Consider the following 14481-nt stretch of genomic DNA (forward strand, 5'->3'; position numbering starts at 1 on the left):
GTAAATGTTTTTATCTCCTTTTTTGCTTTTTTATTAATTTTTGACATTATTAATCACGATTTTCCTGTACTTGTAAAAAATAGTATGTCTTGTAATTTTTACTGTAGTTAGTTAATCATTATTGTAACAAAATTTGTGAATACTATCTTTTTTACTAAAATTGTCAATATGGAATAGATTGTTTAAAATGAATTAAGTGATAATCAATCTCTTCATTAAGAAAAATATTTTATTGAAAATGGACGAATCAGAGGATTCTGATTATATCTATAATTCCAATTTATACTACAAATTCCAATTATCTCAATTAGAATTCTAGTATAGGTTTAACCGGAAAAGTTTGATTTGTACATTTTCAACTAGAATTCCAATTAATCAAACCAAACATTTTTCTCAGTATTTAAATCAACACGTTCTTTAAACAATATATTTACGAATATAGCATTTCATATAGATATATGTTTTTCCATGTTTAGTATAGAAACTATGGCACGAAAATAAATTATGTATTTTATAATTAAAATAACCATTTTGCTTAAATTAATGCTATGATTACTATTATTTCTTGAAATGGTGTAGAAGTTACATTAAAATAAAAACTCTATTTTGTACATTTTATTCATAAAAAAATATACCAACATGAACGTGTGACAATCAATTCTGCGTGCAATGCTAATTATATTATCATATTTTAGTAATTTTATTTATAAATAAATATCTCTTATTTGTACAATAATTCAAGTAATATTTTTTTAATACCTAAGTAATGTACATATTATAACGTAATGTTTACAAATCTTACGTCGACTTTTTTCTAAAAATCATTATTCAAAAACTGTGACAATCGGCCTCGGTCAATTCGATCTCATTAATATTTTTTCCGTATAAAGAAACATTACATAGAAAACTAGTATTTTATAAAATTTATATATGTCTTAGTTAAAATTTTTATATCAAAATTTAAATTAAAAATTATTTTTGTAAATGTAACATGCGACCGTTTGTATTATTAATATAAAATTATTCAGAATATATTCTCTCTCTCTCTCTCTCTCTCTTTCTCTGTTAAAAATGAATTTTGTGAAATATTTCGCATTCGCATTCTAACAGCTTGACTATCAAACTACTTTCAATTCCATTGAATAAAATCTAAATATTGAAATATCCCTTTATACTTCACAATCGAATAAAATTTTAAACAAATCGATAATCCAAAAACGATACAAATATTGTGTTAAATTTATTATATGCAACATATGTTTATGCTAAACAAATTTTGTAATATATCATATATGTATTATACAATTTATTCCATTATTTAACGAATTTTTAATCAGTTTTCTTGCGAAAGCATCAGGAGAGATTATGTCACAAGTCCTCAAAATTAAATTTTAACAACTAAGCAACATCTTATTAAATTTTAATAACATATTAGCAGCTTCTAGTTTCAAATTATAAGTCTATCAGAGAAAGTAGAGTTTTCATAAAATTAAACAAAAAAGATTTAAACTGTGAAAAAAGATCACTTAAAGAGAAATTATTGATACCTTGATATTTTAACTTTAAAAATTATTGATTTTTGAATAAAAGATTGATTATTAAATATTAGAAATATTCTTTATAAATACCATATAATTTATCATTTTTGCGTGTTATGAATAAATTTATTTTATAACATACATATATGAACAATTCTTATAATGTATCGTAATATTCTATTAACAATTTCCTAGTTGTGCAGAAACATTTACATGCTATTTATAATTCAATTCGTTAGTTAATAAATCTCACGCAAAAATACATTTCCTTTTTGTTAAATAAAAAGCGACCGCTAGAAGACTGGGACGCAAAAAAACGTGCATTATTACGTGCACCATTAAACAAGGATATTTAACTCCGTCTGGAAAAAGAAGCAGATAACAAGAGAGCCTCGAAGTTCCAAGCGCGTCGTATCTTTTATCATAATAACGCCGAACGAAAAGTCCAATATGAAAATTTCCGACTCCATCGTTCCTTTATTAATTAGCAATTTACTTCCCGTTTACAATCCCACGAATCTTCTTCCTCTTCCCCCAACAATTCGACATTAATTATGCAAGAATTTCTTCTGTCGAATCTTCTTCTGAGAAAGGAAAGTACCGATCTCCGTCTACGAGAGAGAATCCATTGTCTACAAAACGCGCGCCGACTTTCCTTGCGAAATTCAAATTGAATGATCTGACTTTGTGGCCACGAGCGTAAAGTTTCCACGGTACGTGCGCGAATTTTCGTTCCTCTGTACGCTTGGAGGAAAACTCCAGGCTGCCTGCCTGATTGACTGGCTGGTTGACTGGCTGGCGCAGCTTCCCGGGCGTCGTCGTTGCAAAATCAAATCGATGGAGCGTCCGTCAATATCGAGTTAACGTCGATTATAATTGTAGACGTGAACGAGAGAGGAGAGAGCGGTCGGCGTTAATTGCTTCGCACGGGCCCCGCGACGAAAGGTGCCGTTAGTTTCAATTTTTCAATGTGCAAGTCTCGTTCTAGTTTTTCAATGCTAATGTGTTTTTGCGAGAGTTTCATTTCGTGGAAAGTAGAGTTGCTCCGGGCAGAATGTTTTCCAACGTTAGGATTTTCAGTAGAAGAGATGCAATGTGAAAATACGATAGATACATACGTATATCCTATAAAGTTGACGTAAAATCGCAGGGAGATTGATTTTTTGTGAGAGCATAAATAGAAGATAAAAAAAATTGTTCTCGTACAAAGATCCATTTTAAAAAATTAAATTGTTCGAAAAATCCGTAAAAAGCAATATCGTCTCTCTTTTTCAATCTCGGATATTCTTCAAGAACCTTATGTCATACTTCGCTCGTGTTAGAAGGATCATATCGTCTCTCATACTTCATTTTCTTATTCAGAGTTCTTATAATGAAAAAGATAAAGAAAGATTAAAATAAAATACGTACTAATTAATGTCGTATTTACTAGAAATAATAACAAAAAAATGAATATACAAGAAATATATATAAATAAATAGATATTTACAATTTTAATCCTGAAAAATATCGAAATTATTTTTTTTTATTCGAAACGCAGTCTTTTATCAAAAAAATATTAAAAGCACATTTGAAGCACGTAGCTTTCAAATAATTAGCAAAAAAATATATTTAAAGAGGATTTTTTTATACTATATAATTTTTAATTAAAGTAAAAAAAACTAATTTTTATGCTTTTTTAATGCCATTTTATTATAATCATATTACTTCAATTCATTTCTAGATTCAAAATAATCCAAAAAACAAATCGGCACCAATAAGAAATCGGATTTTATGAGTTTTATAACACATAATATATAACTCACACATGTAGATTCGTATCCACTAATTAGGAAACTTTCTTCTTTCTGTCTGATGAAATTTTCAGATTTCAAAATATCTCCCGGTCCTTCAAAAGTTAATGATGTTGCATTTTCAGTGATATCTGCGTTATTGTTTCAGAAGCGAAAATCCAGTTCGTCTTGGCGAATGGGTCGAAGTTCGGGTCTCCAGAACAGGTCGTTTGGCATCCTTAGAAGTTGAGGACGACCCGGCCCAGGAAATCCTGGCGCCCGGAGCGTTCACGCAATTATCCTTACCGCTGAACCTCTATTTAGGCGGAGCACCGTCCTCCGACATGTATTCGCCGAAGATGAAAACTACGGCCAGCTTCGTCGGCTGTATTCAGACGATCGTGCTGAATAATCGCGAGGTAAGAACACTGGGATTATACAGGCTGCTCTGAAGTTGCGCGGTAGATAATGCTACTGTTGGAATGCCTTGGAGTTTGAGTTACTCTGGTCTGGTAGATAAGATGTTGAAACTCCCCACTTGAATCATTTGAATTTAAATCTCTATTGTCGCATCTGGTATTTTATAAAAATCGAGATGAAACAGACATAAAGTAACGTAAACAAACATATAATTACAAGTCAGAAAATTACTAGTAACAGACAAGCAAATAAATAATAATAATAATAATTTATTATAAGAATCAAATTAAAATAAAAAGCCCATTTAAAATTAAATTAAACTCTTTAAAGCTAAATTCATAAAAGGCTCTCAAAAAGCTTTCTCTTTTTCAGAAATATTGAGATTATAACACCTTGAAAAAACTGATTAAAAATTCATCAAAACACACGACTCTGAATTTTTTATCTCTAATAATTTATATATGAGAGATTAATAAGAGAAGCAATTAAAAGTTTTTCAAATTGTGTGAAGATTAAATCTTTTTTTAACAGGAACATTTCAATCAATGTAGCAAATACAAGCAAATTCGCTTTCTGTCATATTATTTTAATCGACCACTTTTTATTTTCATTTATATTATTATTGTTGTTTGTTGTCAATTATTATGATTCTCATCATAGGTGGGTATCCTAGCTGAAGCGTTAGGTGGAGTGAATGTAGGAAATTGTGGGCACGCATGCGAGGCTAGACCGTGTGGTGATGCGGAATGTCGGCCTCTTCGCGAGCGATTTACCTGCCGGTGCCGTCCAGGAGTACCGCACCCTTGTCCTGCACCGGATGATTATACGCCGCTGGTTCCGCCACCGGCAAGAACCAGCAGTAACGCCGTTACGTCCGTGAGATACGAGAGGGCTGTGCCCAGCTTCACCGGCAGTGAAAGCTATCTACATTATAATGACGCCGACACAATGAAAAGGTGCTCTACACATAAATAATGAATGGCAAACTTCAATAACAAAAAATTCTGATAATTTTGTACTTCGAACATTTTAATATACATAGAGGAGAAGGTGGTATTATGGCACCTCAGTTATATTTTACATAACAACTTTATTAATAATCAATATTTAAGTTTAAAACTTGACAATTACATTCGTTAAAATGTTGTTGAATCGATTCTGGACTCAAAGTTACGAAATATTTATTACTTAGGATGCTATTAATAAAAATGTGGCGACATTGCATAATGACTCAAAGAAAAAAATGAGTGGTAATGTGGCCTATCATAAAAATAGCCTTAAAATATTAGTTTTGTTTAGAAAACAGTATTTGGTTACAAAATTAACAAAAAAGTAAAACATTTTAAAATGTATGCAAATGAATGTATATACATTCACATAACTTCTGTATATAAGCTGCTCAGTAACGTGATTAAAATCTCAGTACTAAAAATAGTACACGTAATATAAACTATAGATTAACCGTAGAGCTATACAATCGATTATGAAATAATTATTGATATGAAAATCTCAAAAAAGAAATTGTGAGTAATTAATATCCATAGAAGGCCATATTAGCAAAATGCCACGGTATTGTTTAAATTTTTGCATAACTCAAAATATATACGGTCAAATAAAATGTTAAATAGCAAATAACACACTCAGAAATACATATATTCATGTGATAATACGCTCAAGTTTATGAAAAATGAGGCAGTAGGTATAATTAAATGCTAAAATATACCTCAGAAACCTTTTGAAATACTTGAAAGTAAAAATGCGTTATAATAAGTGCTAGCTATTGAGTATTGGTAATATTAGCGTCATAGTGTAACGGCGAGCTACTGAACTAATAATTCCATAAGACCATAAGTAATCATTAGGATTCGCTATATAATAGCGGAGATATTAAGGGAGGCTACAATATGTACACTGGCCATAATACCATCTTCTCCTCTATATTAGAAAATTGAGAATTTTATAATTATATTACAATCATTCTTTATTTTCCTGAAATTTCGAATGAGTATTGAAAGAAATAGATAGTTTTTTCCTATTTTTGTGATTTTTGCTATCATGTTTAAAATTATGACATGTGACTCTCTCCTACATGAACGTACTCAACTGACACATTTTCTACCCTCATGACTTCATGAATGTGTTAGTGATCCGTTTTTGTAATTTAAAAATCCTGTTAATTCGTTTATTAATATTTTATTTACGCAAGTGTGAAATAATCGGCAACACGCAAAAGTTTGATAAATGCCAAAGCGATATGTCGTCGACGTTTGGAAACCGAGTGGGACGGTAAACAGCGTTACACGTTGCATTACACAATCACTCCTTGACCTGATTTAATAATGCTGCATTATCGACGTTCGTGCCACGCATAAGACAAAAATAATCTTTATTTCATTAGATAACTTTTTAATTTACATATAGTAGTTGTCCAATTCTTTTGATGAAATAAGACTTTCGGAAAAAATGATTTTGCTGAAGCATTTACAAATTTAGCTAGATACAGATCTGAAAATAATTTTGTTGAACCATCAAAATAATTATGTAAAACATTTAAATTAGTTGCTAGAATGTCAAAATTTTTTGCAGCATTGCTCATGCTTGAAATTCTTACATAAGTATTTTAAGAGTTCAACAATATTTTCAGATCTGTATGTGTGTGTGTGTGTGTGTGTGTGTGTGTGTGTGTGTGTCTTGCTAAATTTTTAGATACTCTTCAGCCAAATTATTCGTTCCACGTATAGCGTCTCTTACTCATGTTATTTATACAAAGAGTATCAATATATGAACTGATTATACAAAATAAATTGGAATATAGAATAGCCGTTAATAATTAAAATTGATATTATAAAGTTTAATTATTTCCCTCCAGATTTTTTGATCATTCCTCATTGTGCGTCACATTCGTCACAATTCCTTCTTTTGTTTTCCTATTAAAATATTCTTATCAATGTTTGCAGGATAATCAGTTATAGGGTAGACATCAATATGAGATTCCGCGCCAGCAGCAGCAGCGGCCTACTGCTGTGGAGCGGTCGCCAATCAGATCCTCAGGAACAAAGGGATGAAAACGATGACTTCCTCGCCCTCGGCCTGGATCACGGTTATCTTACTCTCGCATATAATTTAGGTTCCGGAGAAGCCGTATTACGGTATAATCTCACGCGATTGGATGACGATCTGTGGCATCGTATCAGGGCCGTTAGGTGAGAATAAACGCTTTTATGCGCTTCGTTATCCAACCCTCTTTTCCGCTTGCGCGCTTATTTTCATAACATTTATTTATTTAACAATTGATCAATAAAGAGTGGAGATATTAACAGATGTGTTGTAATATCCTATTAAATATACGAGAAAATAACTATTTTCACATTTTGTTACAACAAAATATAATACACGTATATTTAGAGGAATTTAATTTCATCATGAATTTAGTTAAAAAGTAATTAAAAATAAAAAAGCTGTGACAAAAACCTAGGACGATTCAATTTTAATTTAAAAATGAATATAAATTCGTTAAAAAATTGTTAGTCAAGAAATATGTAGTTTCCATATATGCAAGCAGGATATTGTGTAGAAATGTTGTTCTATTTCCAATTTTTCATATAGCTGTGTAGCTTGAGGCTACCATTTAAAATGGTACTATTTCCATGAAATTTCATGAAAGAAGAATATTTTTTATAAACATTCATGTATTAATCTACACCATTCTATATTTCGCCAAAAGCGAATAAAAAATATCTGTGTCTACCTCTTTCCAAACCAAATCGCTTTTTATTAAACCGGAGAAAAGAAAAATGTTTATGTTCGAAATGGGTCATAGAGCAATGAATAACATTGACTTTTTCTAGAAATGAACAATGGGCATCTCTCGTGGTAGATAGTGGTACTGGTGTCTCAGCATCTTCTCCGGGGCAACTGAGACAACTAAACACTGATACCGGTCTTTACGTCGGTAAGTAATCAAAATTTATATCATTACTATCTCATTATAGATTTAAATTCATTCGTGATCAAAATATAAATTGCCATTGACAATATTTCTGTGTAAAAAGATTTTACAAATCTATTCTGCGTGAAAAGACATTACAAATCTATTTCCTCGTGAAGAGAAAAAGATATGATAAAATTAATCAATGCCTAATTACTTAAAAAATACTAAATTGTTTAAAAAAAATTTTAGTAAAGAATTATGCTTTAGTAAGTGTACTTCTACGAGTAGAAAGTTACACTTGCGTTTTATCATATTAAATAAACTTTCGTATAAGAAAATCAATTTTTTCATGCTGATTGAATTCGTTCCAAAGGCGGTGCACCGGATGTCGTGAGGACAACGGGAGGAAGGTACGCGAAAGGCATCGTGGGTTGCATTAGCGACCTCGTGCTAGACTCGGACTTTTCCGTCGCTTTATCGTCGCCCGCACAGGCAACCAACACACATTCATGCATCCCCTGAAAGAGAGATATCCGTGCCGTCCGACGTCAGGTGGTGTTGTCGGGTCCATCCCGAAGCTAGGATATGAAAATTTAAAGATAACGTATCACACTGCGGTGAAATAACCGTGGCAGATAGTGCTCCGCGAAAGTGCATCTGTGTCTCTCGTGCATCCACGTGCGACCGCGTGTAATATCTTACGCGCGGTTCATCATTTTTGTACAGACTCATCCTTCTACAGGTGGAACTCTCGAGAAGATGGAGATCGAGTGGGTCGGCAACCGACCATCGTCGTGCGCGGCCATCGACTGGTAGGCGGCTTTACTGTAAATATTAGGGCGATACCGCGAAAATATCTATCACTTGCCTCGCGGCATTGATCCTTGGCGCTGCGACTTCCTGTCGAGCCTTATGCTCGGCCGGCTTTAGAATAAGATTCGATCGCGAAGGAGTCGCGTAAACGAGACAACGATAATGATTTTCCGATGGCAAAATTATAAAATATTGCGAAAAATCATGAAAAATGATATTCCTCATAACGTCGTCAAATGATTACAATCATTCATCATTGGAAGCTCATCGCATTGTCTTATTTACTCGAAAGTTACAATTACTCCACTTGATCGTGCTTCTCGATAACTGAGATCATTAAGGAAGAAATTAGTTTTGAACATAACATGTTTGTATGATTTATGAGATCCTTTTTCGATACAAAAGATATGATAGGAACTTAAATATATAACTGAAAAATATTAAGTATATAATATATAACTGGAAATATCGAACTAACATATCCATTTTTCACAAAAATGTCGCTGCTACAAGGGTTGAGAAAGAAAGTTATTGCAATCATAAAATAATACTTTGATGTGCACTTAGACTAAACAAGTCTCACGACAGCTTTTCTACTTCCATTCTTTGTAAGTAATTATTACTAAGTAATTCCTCATTAAGTTAAAAAGATAAAAAAAATCTCGCTTCACTCCAGTCTCGTTGGTACTTTTTAACTTATTTCTTTTTCTAATTAAAATACTAATTTAAATACTGAAGACACTATTAAAATTCGAATGGGAGAGTGCGAAGCAAACATAAATTGTAAAAATAAAGAAACTTATTCATTATATACAATTTTTTAATATAATTTATTAATTAAGTGGGATTAGTCAACCGTGTGATGTCTGTGCTATTTTACGAGCAAAAGTTTTGACGGAAATATCCTATCGTTAAATTTACGATATTTCCCATTTACAGAATTACACTATATGTCACTGATAATAATTGCATTATCTTTAAAGTAAGTTAAGCGAAGATTATTCAAATTAAATGAAAATTCTCTGCAATTTTTGCAATCGTTTCCTAAAAAATTATCATTCGTTTCGCGGTAAATTATAGGTTTTCACTCATATCTGTTCTTAAATTGAATCGAGGGAAAATGGAATGGATTAAATTAAAATTGGCAGCAATTACATTTTCGCTCGGACCAGGAAACGCACAAATTGAACTAAAACTTTCATCCGACGCCCATAATTAAACCACCTACTATTAACAATTTCAACTTTGTCCATATCTGTGTATTAATAGTCGGCATAGTCGCCTCTCTCGAAAATTGTTTCATAATTAAATTTTCATGAATTAGATTACTGCTTGTACAATAATAACAATGTGTCTAATCACAACGATAGTGGAGTCAATGAAGTGGCGAGAATGCACTAATTTAACACTCTATAAAATAGAACTTCATTCAAGAATGAACCCTAATATAACAACGCTTACATAAGTGTAATATCAGAAAAGGATCAGGATTACATTCGTAAGAGAATGTGCATAGCACATCTGAAAGGAAATGGAAGTCGTTGCACCAGGATAATGCCCGGCCGGATATAAAAATTTGACGAAGCGCGTCTCGAAGGCGGCTTTCGGCCTAATAAGATAAAAATATGTAGAAAATGCAACCCCTCCGCGTCAATTTTGATTATTCCCTCCGACCGGATGTTATCTTCGACACACAGTGTCATTATCTTCAACCTTTACAAGTTCAAAGCATTCAACATTATTGAGAAATTCGGAGCGCGTCTGGATTGGTGCTAGATAAAATCTCAATTGAAGACAAATTTGAATAGATAATTCAAATTTTTGAAGAAAAATGTAAGAAGGAAATAGATATTGCAAAAAAATGAAAATTTTATGTCGCGGAGTTAATCATATAAATTACGCGTACTGTTCTATAATTGTAATTTGTTTTTACATTTCTCTTTAAAATATTTTTAAAATTTTTAATAACGCTGTAATAATTTTAATTCACATTTTTACTGAAAAATGATATATAAAATATTACATTCTTTCTAATATTTTTCTAAAAAAATTGTATCCTTAACAAATGTATATTTATTTTTAGAAAAAATGTGATTGTGTAGCAGAATTTTAATACATTTATGCTCAGCAAAATTCGATTATTTAAAGATGATACAATGTTACTATTATAACATGGAAAAAACTATTTAGCACCGATACAGACAGTGTGTGCTCACTGCTCCTATGAATTATTGCGTCGCAACTTTTCTAATAATGTTAGGATTTTTATCACGATCTTTTTCTAGGAGCTAAGTCACAAGCGCAACTATGAGCACGAGTTTTAGTTCCACGACGATATCGAAGTTAATATTGTGATCGATACGAGTAACTATTAATAAAAATAAGAGAGAGCTATGCCATGGACCAAACACCAACTTGTATCACCGTCTATTCCAACGAGAATATATAATACGTAAAATGCAATTTCAGAATGCAAAGTGCGTATCCTGATGAAAATGTGAGACTCGCATCCTTTATAAGCGATCTCATCCGGTGTTGGGCAAACTTTGCAAATGATTTATGCAATATACGGATCTTTAACCATTTCGTCCGTATAAATACCATATCTCAAAGATATTTTAAGACTATGATTACAGCAATATATTTATGCAAGAATTTACCGTTTTATGTTAGAAATAAGGCAATTTTCATTTTTATTATCATTAAATACAATAAAGACAACTACAATTATTATTAGTACATTCGTATATCGAAATATTCGAAATACATATTTAAATTGAATTTCTGAGATTATTTAAATTATTTAAATACAAAAGAGTAAAATTCACAAATAACTTGTTTAATTATTATTATAACATACGCTACGTATACGAAGTATTTTTGATGACTTTGTATGATAAGATTGACAAATTATCATTTTAGAAATATTATTCAGCAATTTAATTAATGTAATTTTTTTGTTTAATAATAATTAATTTAAAATTAAATAACACTCAATATTTTGTTCAACAAAGGAAAGCGAGAAAATAAGAGGATAACAACACTTACATATACGTATAAAAAAAGAACAAATGATATCTTTATTATGCAGATCGTCGCATATTTTTTTATCTTCATAGAGCGTTTCACTCAATCCTATAAACAATTTAGCAGTACCGGTCGGAAAATCCCAGGTCAATACGTATATACACATCCTATTTCAACTTTGTCATCGCACGAAAATGATTTTAAAATGACCTACTCAAACACACACATCATAAAAGCAATCGGCTGTAGTCAATTTTGTACGGATGTTATTTTCGGGACTAAATATAATAATATATCAAAGATGGATGGTAGAATCGGTAGTAGAAAATGTAATAATATACGATTTAACTGATTGTACGTCGAGAATTAGCAGAGTAATTATCGTTCTTATTAATCCTCTCACGTTTTAAATGTGAAGAAAAATCAAAGCAGTTTTAATTAGCAAGGAAAGAGTCCTTTGAATGAGGAGATTTACGCTTTCAAATGTGAAATAATTTTATTTTTTTTAAATAATTTATTATTATTATTATATGTACTAATTGAAATAAGAAATTTAATATTTCAATATATTAAATAGAAATTTTAGTCAAATTATATCGTACATGATTTAATATATGTTCAACTCTTTTATTTAAAATTTTTTTTTCATGCATGGAATATGGGTATAGGGTGATTTATTTTAATCTTAACAGGCAAATCCTTTGAAAATATGAAATTTAAAAAAAACGTTCTAAATAAAAGTTGTATAGTATAGAGGGAGACGTCACCATTGTACGTCCCCCTTGATACCATACAACTTTTATTTGGAAATATTTACCTGTTAAAATTAAAATGAACTATCCTCTGTATAACGCGTGGGAGGATTAAAGGCACCTTTTCTAGCGTAATTCAATGTACAATATTTCGCGTAAGTATGCATTGAGTGACTTGGGGCTTTTGTGTTCGTATGTTAAATCGTTTTGTACAGCATATGTACTCTGTTTCTTCGCGTTTGCGAGTAAACCCGCAGGAATCCATGAGGACGCTGAGAATTTCTCGAGAAGTCCAAGTATGTTCTGATTTTGTAATTGCAACGCATTCAACTCGGAAATATGGTTCCTGGACGCATTCCACTCAGTATCGTCGGAATTACTCGAAGTGTGCAACGTATAATTCGAATATTCAATAATAATATTTCAGCTGTATATGGTAATTATTCCAAAATGGGATTTCTCGAGTATCCGCATGCTTGAATTGCGAATATTCGGGTCGATAATTATTCCATTACTCCAAGAGCATACAATAACAATCAGTTATATCTAGCGTACAAAAATTTTGAAAACAATTAGATACAAATTAGAATTAAATTAAATTGTGATTATTAATAAAAAAATATCGTTTGTAATTAAACATCCGATCGAGTTTTCTCAGATTGAGATTAAATATTCTATAAATACTTATAATTAACTTAATACTCGATAAATACTTCAATTATAAATATCAAAAGTTTTTTTTCTAATCATACAAAGCGTGGAATAATTAATTATGCGGTTGCCTTTCGAGCATTCGAGTATTCGACAGCAAATCTGATCCTAACACCAACATACGATAGTAGACCAAAGCTTTAATTAATTAGCGCTTGACTTTGCACTTGTCGTTTCGAACTTTTAATTGTGCGTTTTTCATTCAAAGATCAAAAAAGAAAAGAGTTTCATATCCATTATATATATAAGAACGGATGATCCTTCGATAAAGTATGAATGAGAGTCCTTATGAAAAAATGAATGTGATCAGAACTTTGTTTTAATGTTTAAATGTGCTATATCGAGTTGGAACAAGAAACTGTCACTTTATAAGTTGCAACAGTTTCATTTGAAAATCGGAACAATTTCTATAGGAATGGAGAATCGATCGATAAATCAAATACTTTTAATTGTTTCCTTCCTGTAGAACTTGATCCGGATTTATTTACAATACATTCAATGTTCTACAAATCTTTAACAGCTTTTAAGAAATATTTATAATTTTAAATACACACAAGAGCAATATATGTTAAATATTTGACGTAACAAATGTCTATATCTAAATATAGTGAGCAAATAGTACATATTATTTTAATATAATATGGACTAATTGTTTATTGCTGCCTAAAAAGTTATATATTATTTCTTTATTAATAAAACATAGTGTAATTGCGTTGAGATAACTGAATCTTAAAATGCGTAACAAAATCAATTTAAAATGTTCTAAAAAATTCCACTAATGATCGCTAATAAAAGATGTGTGACGTTTTTTCATTAAAAAAAGTAAATCAAAGTCGATTGGAAATAGAGCTTAGAATGAGAAAAACGGCGTCTTTTTTAATGTCTTTTAAAACGTCTTTTTTATCGATGAGATTATCTAACGATAATTAAGCATGGTGCAAATTTTGTTTGATTATCAGATAATCTAATCTGATCCCATATAATTGAAAAGAATCAGAATCAAATTTTTTTGAAAAAAACAAAAAAAGATTGTTACTATTATTCTATCAAATTTTAATTCTTTTTATGAACGTAATGTGATATTTCTGCGAAAACATTTTCAATTATATTTAAAACAATATTCTTGGATAAAATTTATATATATTCCTTTAATAATTTTTTATAAAGAATATATAAAAAAATAATAATTAAAATGTTAATAAATTGATATTAGTGCAAAAACCGTCAAAAATTATTTAAAAAGCGAGAAAGATATTTAGAAAATGTAAGCAAACTATAATAATTTATATTTTGTTAATTTTAAATAATTTGTTAGTTTTAAATATAGTTTCCTATTTATTTAATTCAATTTATATATTTTAATTTTCATTTTTCTGTTAAATAAATTATTCGCAGTATATAAAAAGAATATAAGACAGTTAAATAATATCGAGATACTCCTTTAATTAAATGATGACCTTAAATTAAATGAAACCTCTTGTATAAGAAATTTACGTGTATTGTGCCTATGTATGTAA

At 30.6% G+C, this 14481-nt stretch overlaps 1 protein-coding gene across 1 annotated transcript in view; it reads left to right on the forward strand.

Annotated features, from left to right (window-relative positions):
- The window catches only part of LOC108731828 (EGF like, fibronectin type III and laminin G domains protein pikachurin), a 135072-nt gene extending 126881 nt beyond the window's left edge, over nt 1-8191 (forward strand). Inside the window, exons 10-14 of the mRNA XM_018462348.1 lie at nt 3480-3729; nt 4391-4686; nt 6688-6933; nt 7579-7682; nt 8035-8191. Coding sequence (XP_018317850.1) covers nt 3480-3729; nt 4391-4686; nt 6688-6933; nt 7579-7682; nt 8035-8183 — 1045 coding nt within the window. The 3' untranslated portion in view covers nt 8184-8191. The remainder of the gene's footprint in view (nt 1-3479; nt 3730-4390; nt 4687-6687; nt 6934-7578; nt 7683-8034) is intronic.
- Nucleotides 8192-14481: the final 6290 nt, after the last annotated feature.

This window comes from Mycetomoellerius zeteki, unplaced genomic scaffold (genome assembly GCF_001594055.1).
Source record: "Mycetomoellerius zeteki isolate Tzet28-1 unplaced genomic scaffold, Tzet1.0 scaffold138, whole genome shotgun sequence".
In the NCBI taxonomy this organism is placed as follows: Eukaryota; Metazoa; Arthropoda; class Insecta; order Hymenoptera; family Formicidae; genus Mycetomoellerius; species Mycetomoellerius zeteki.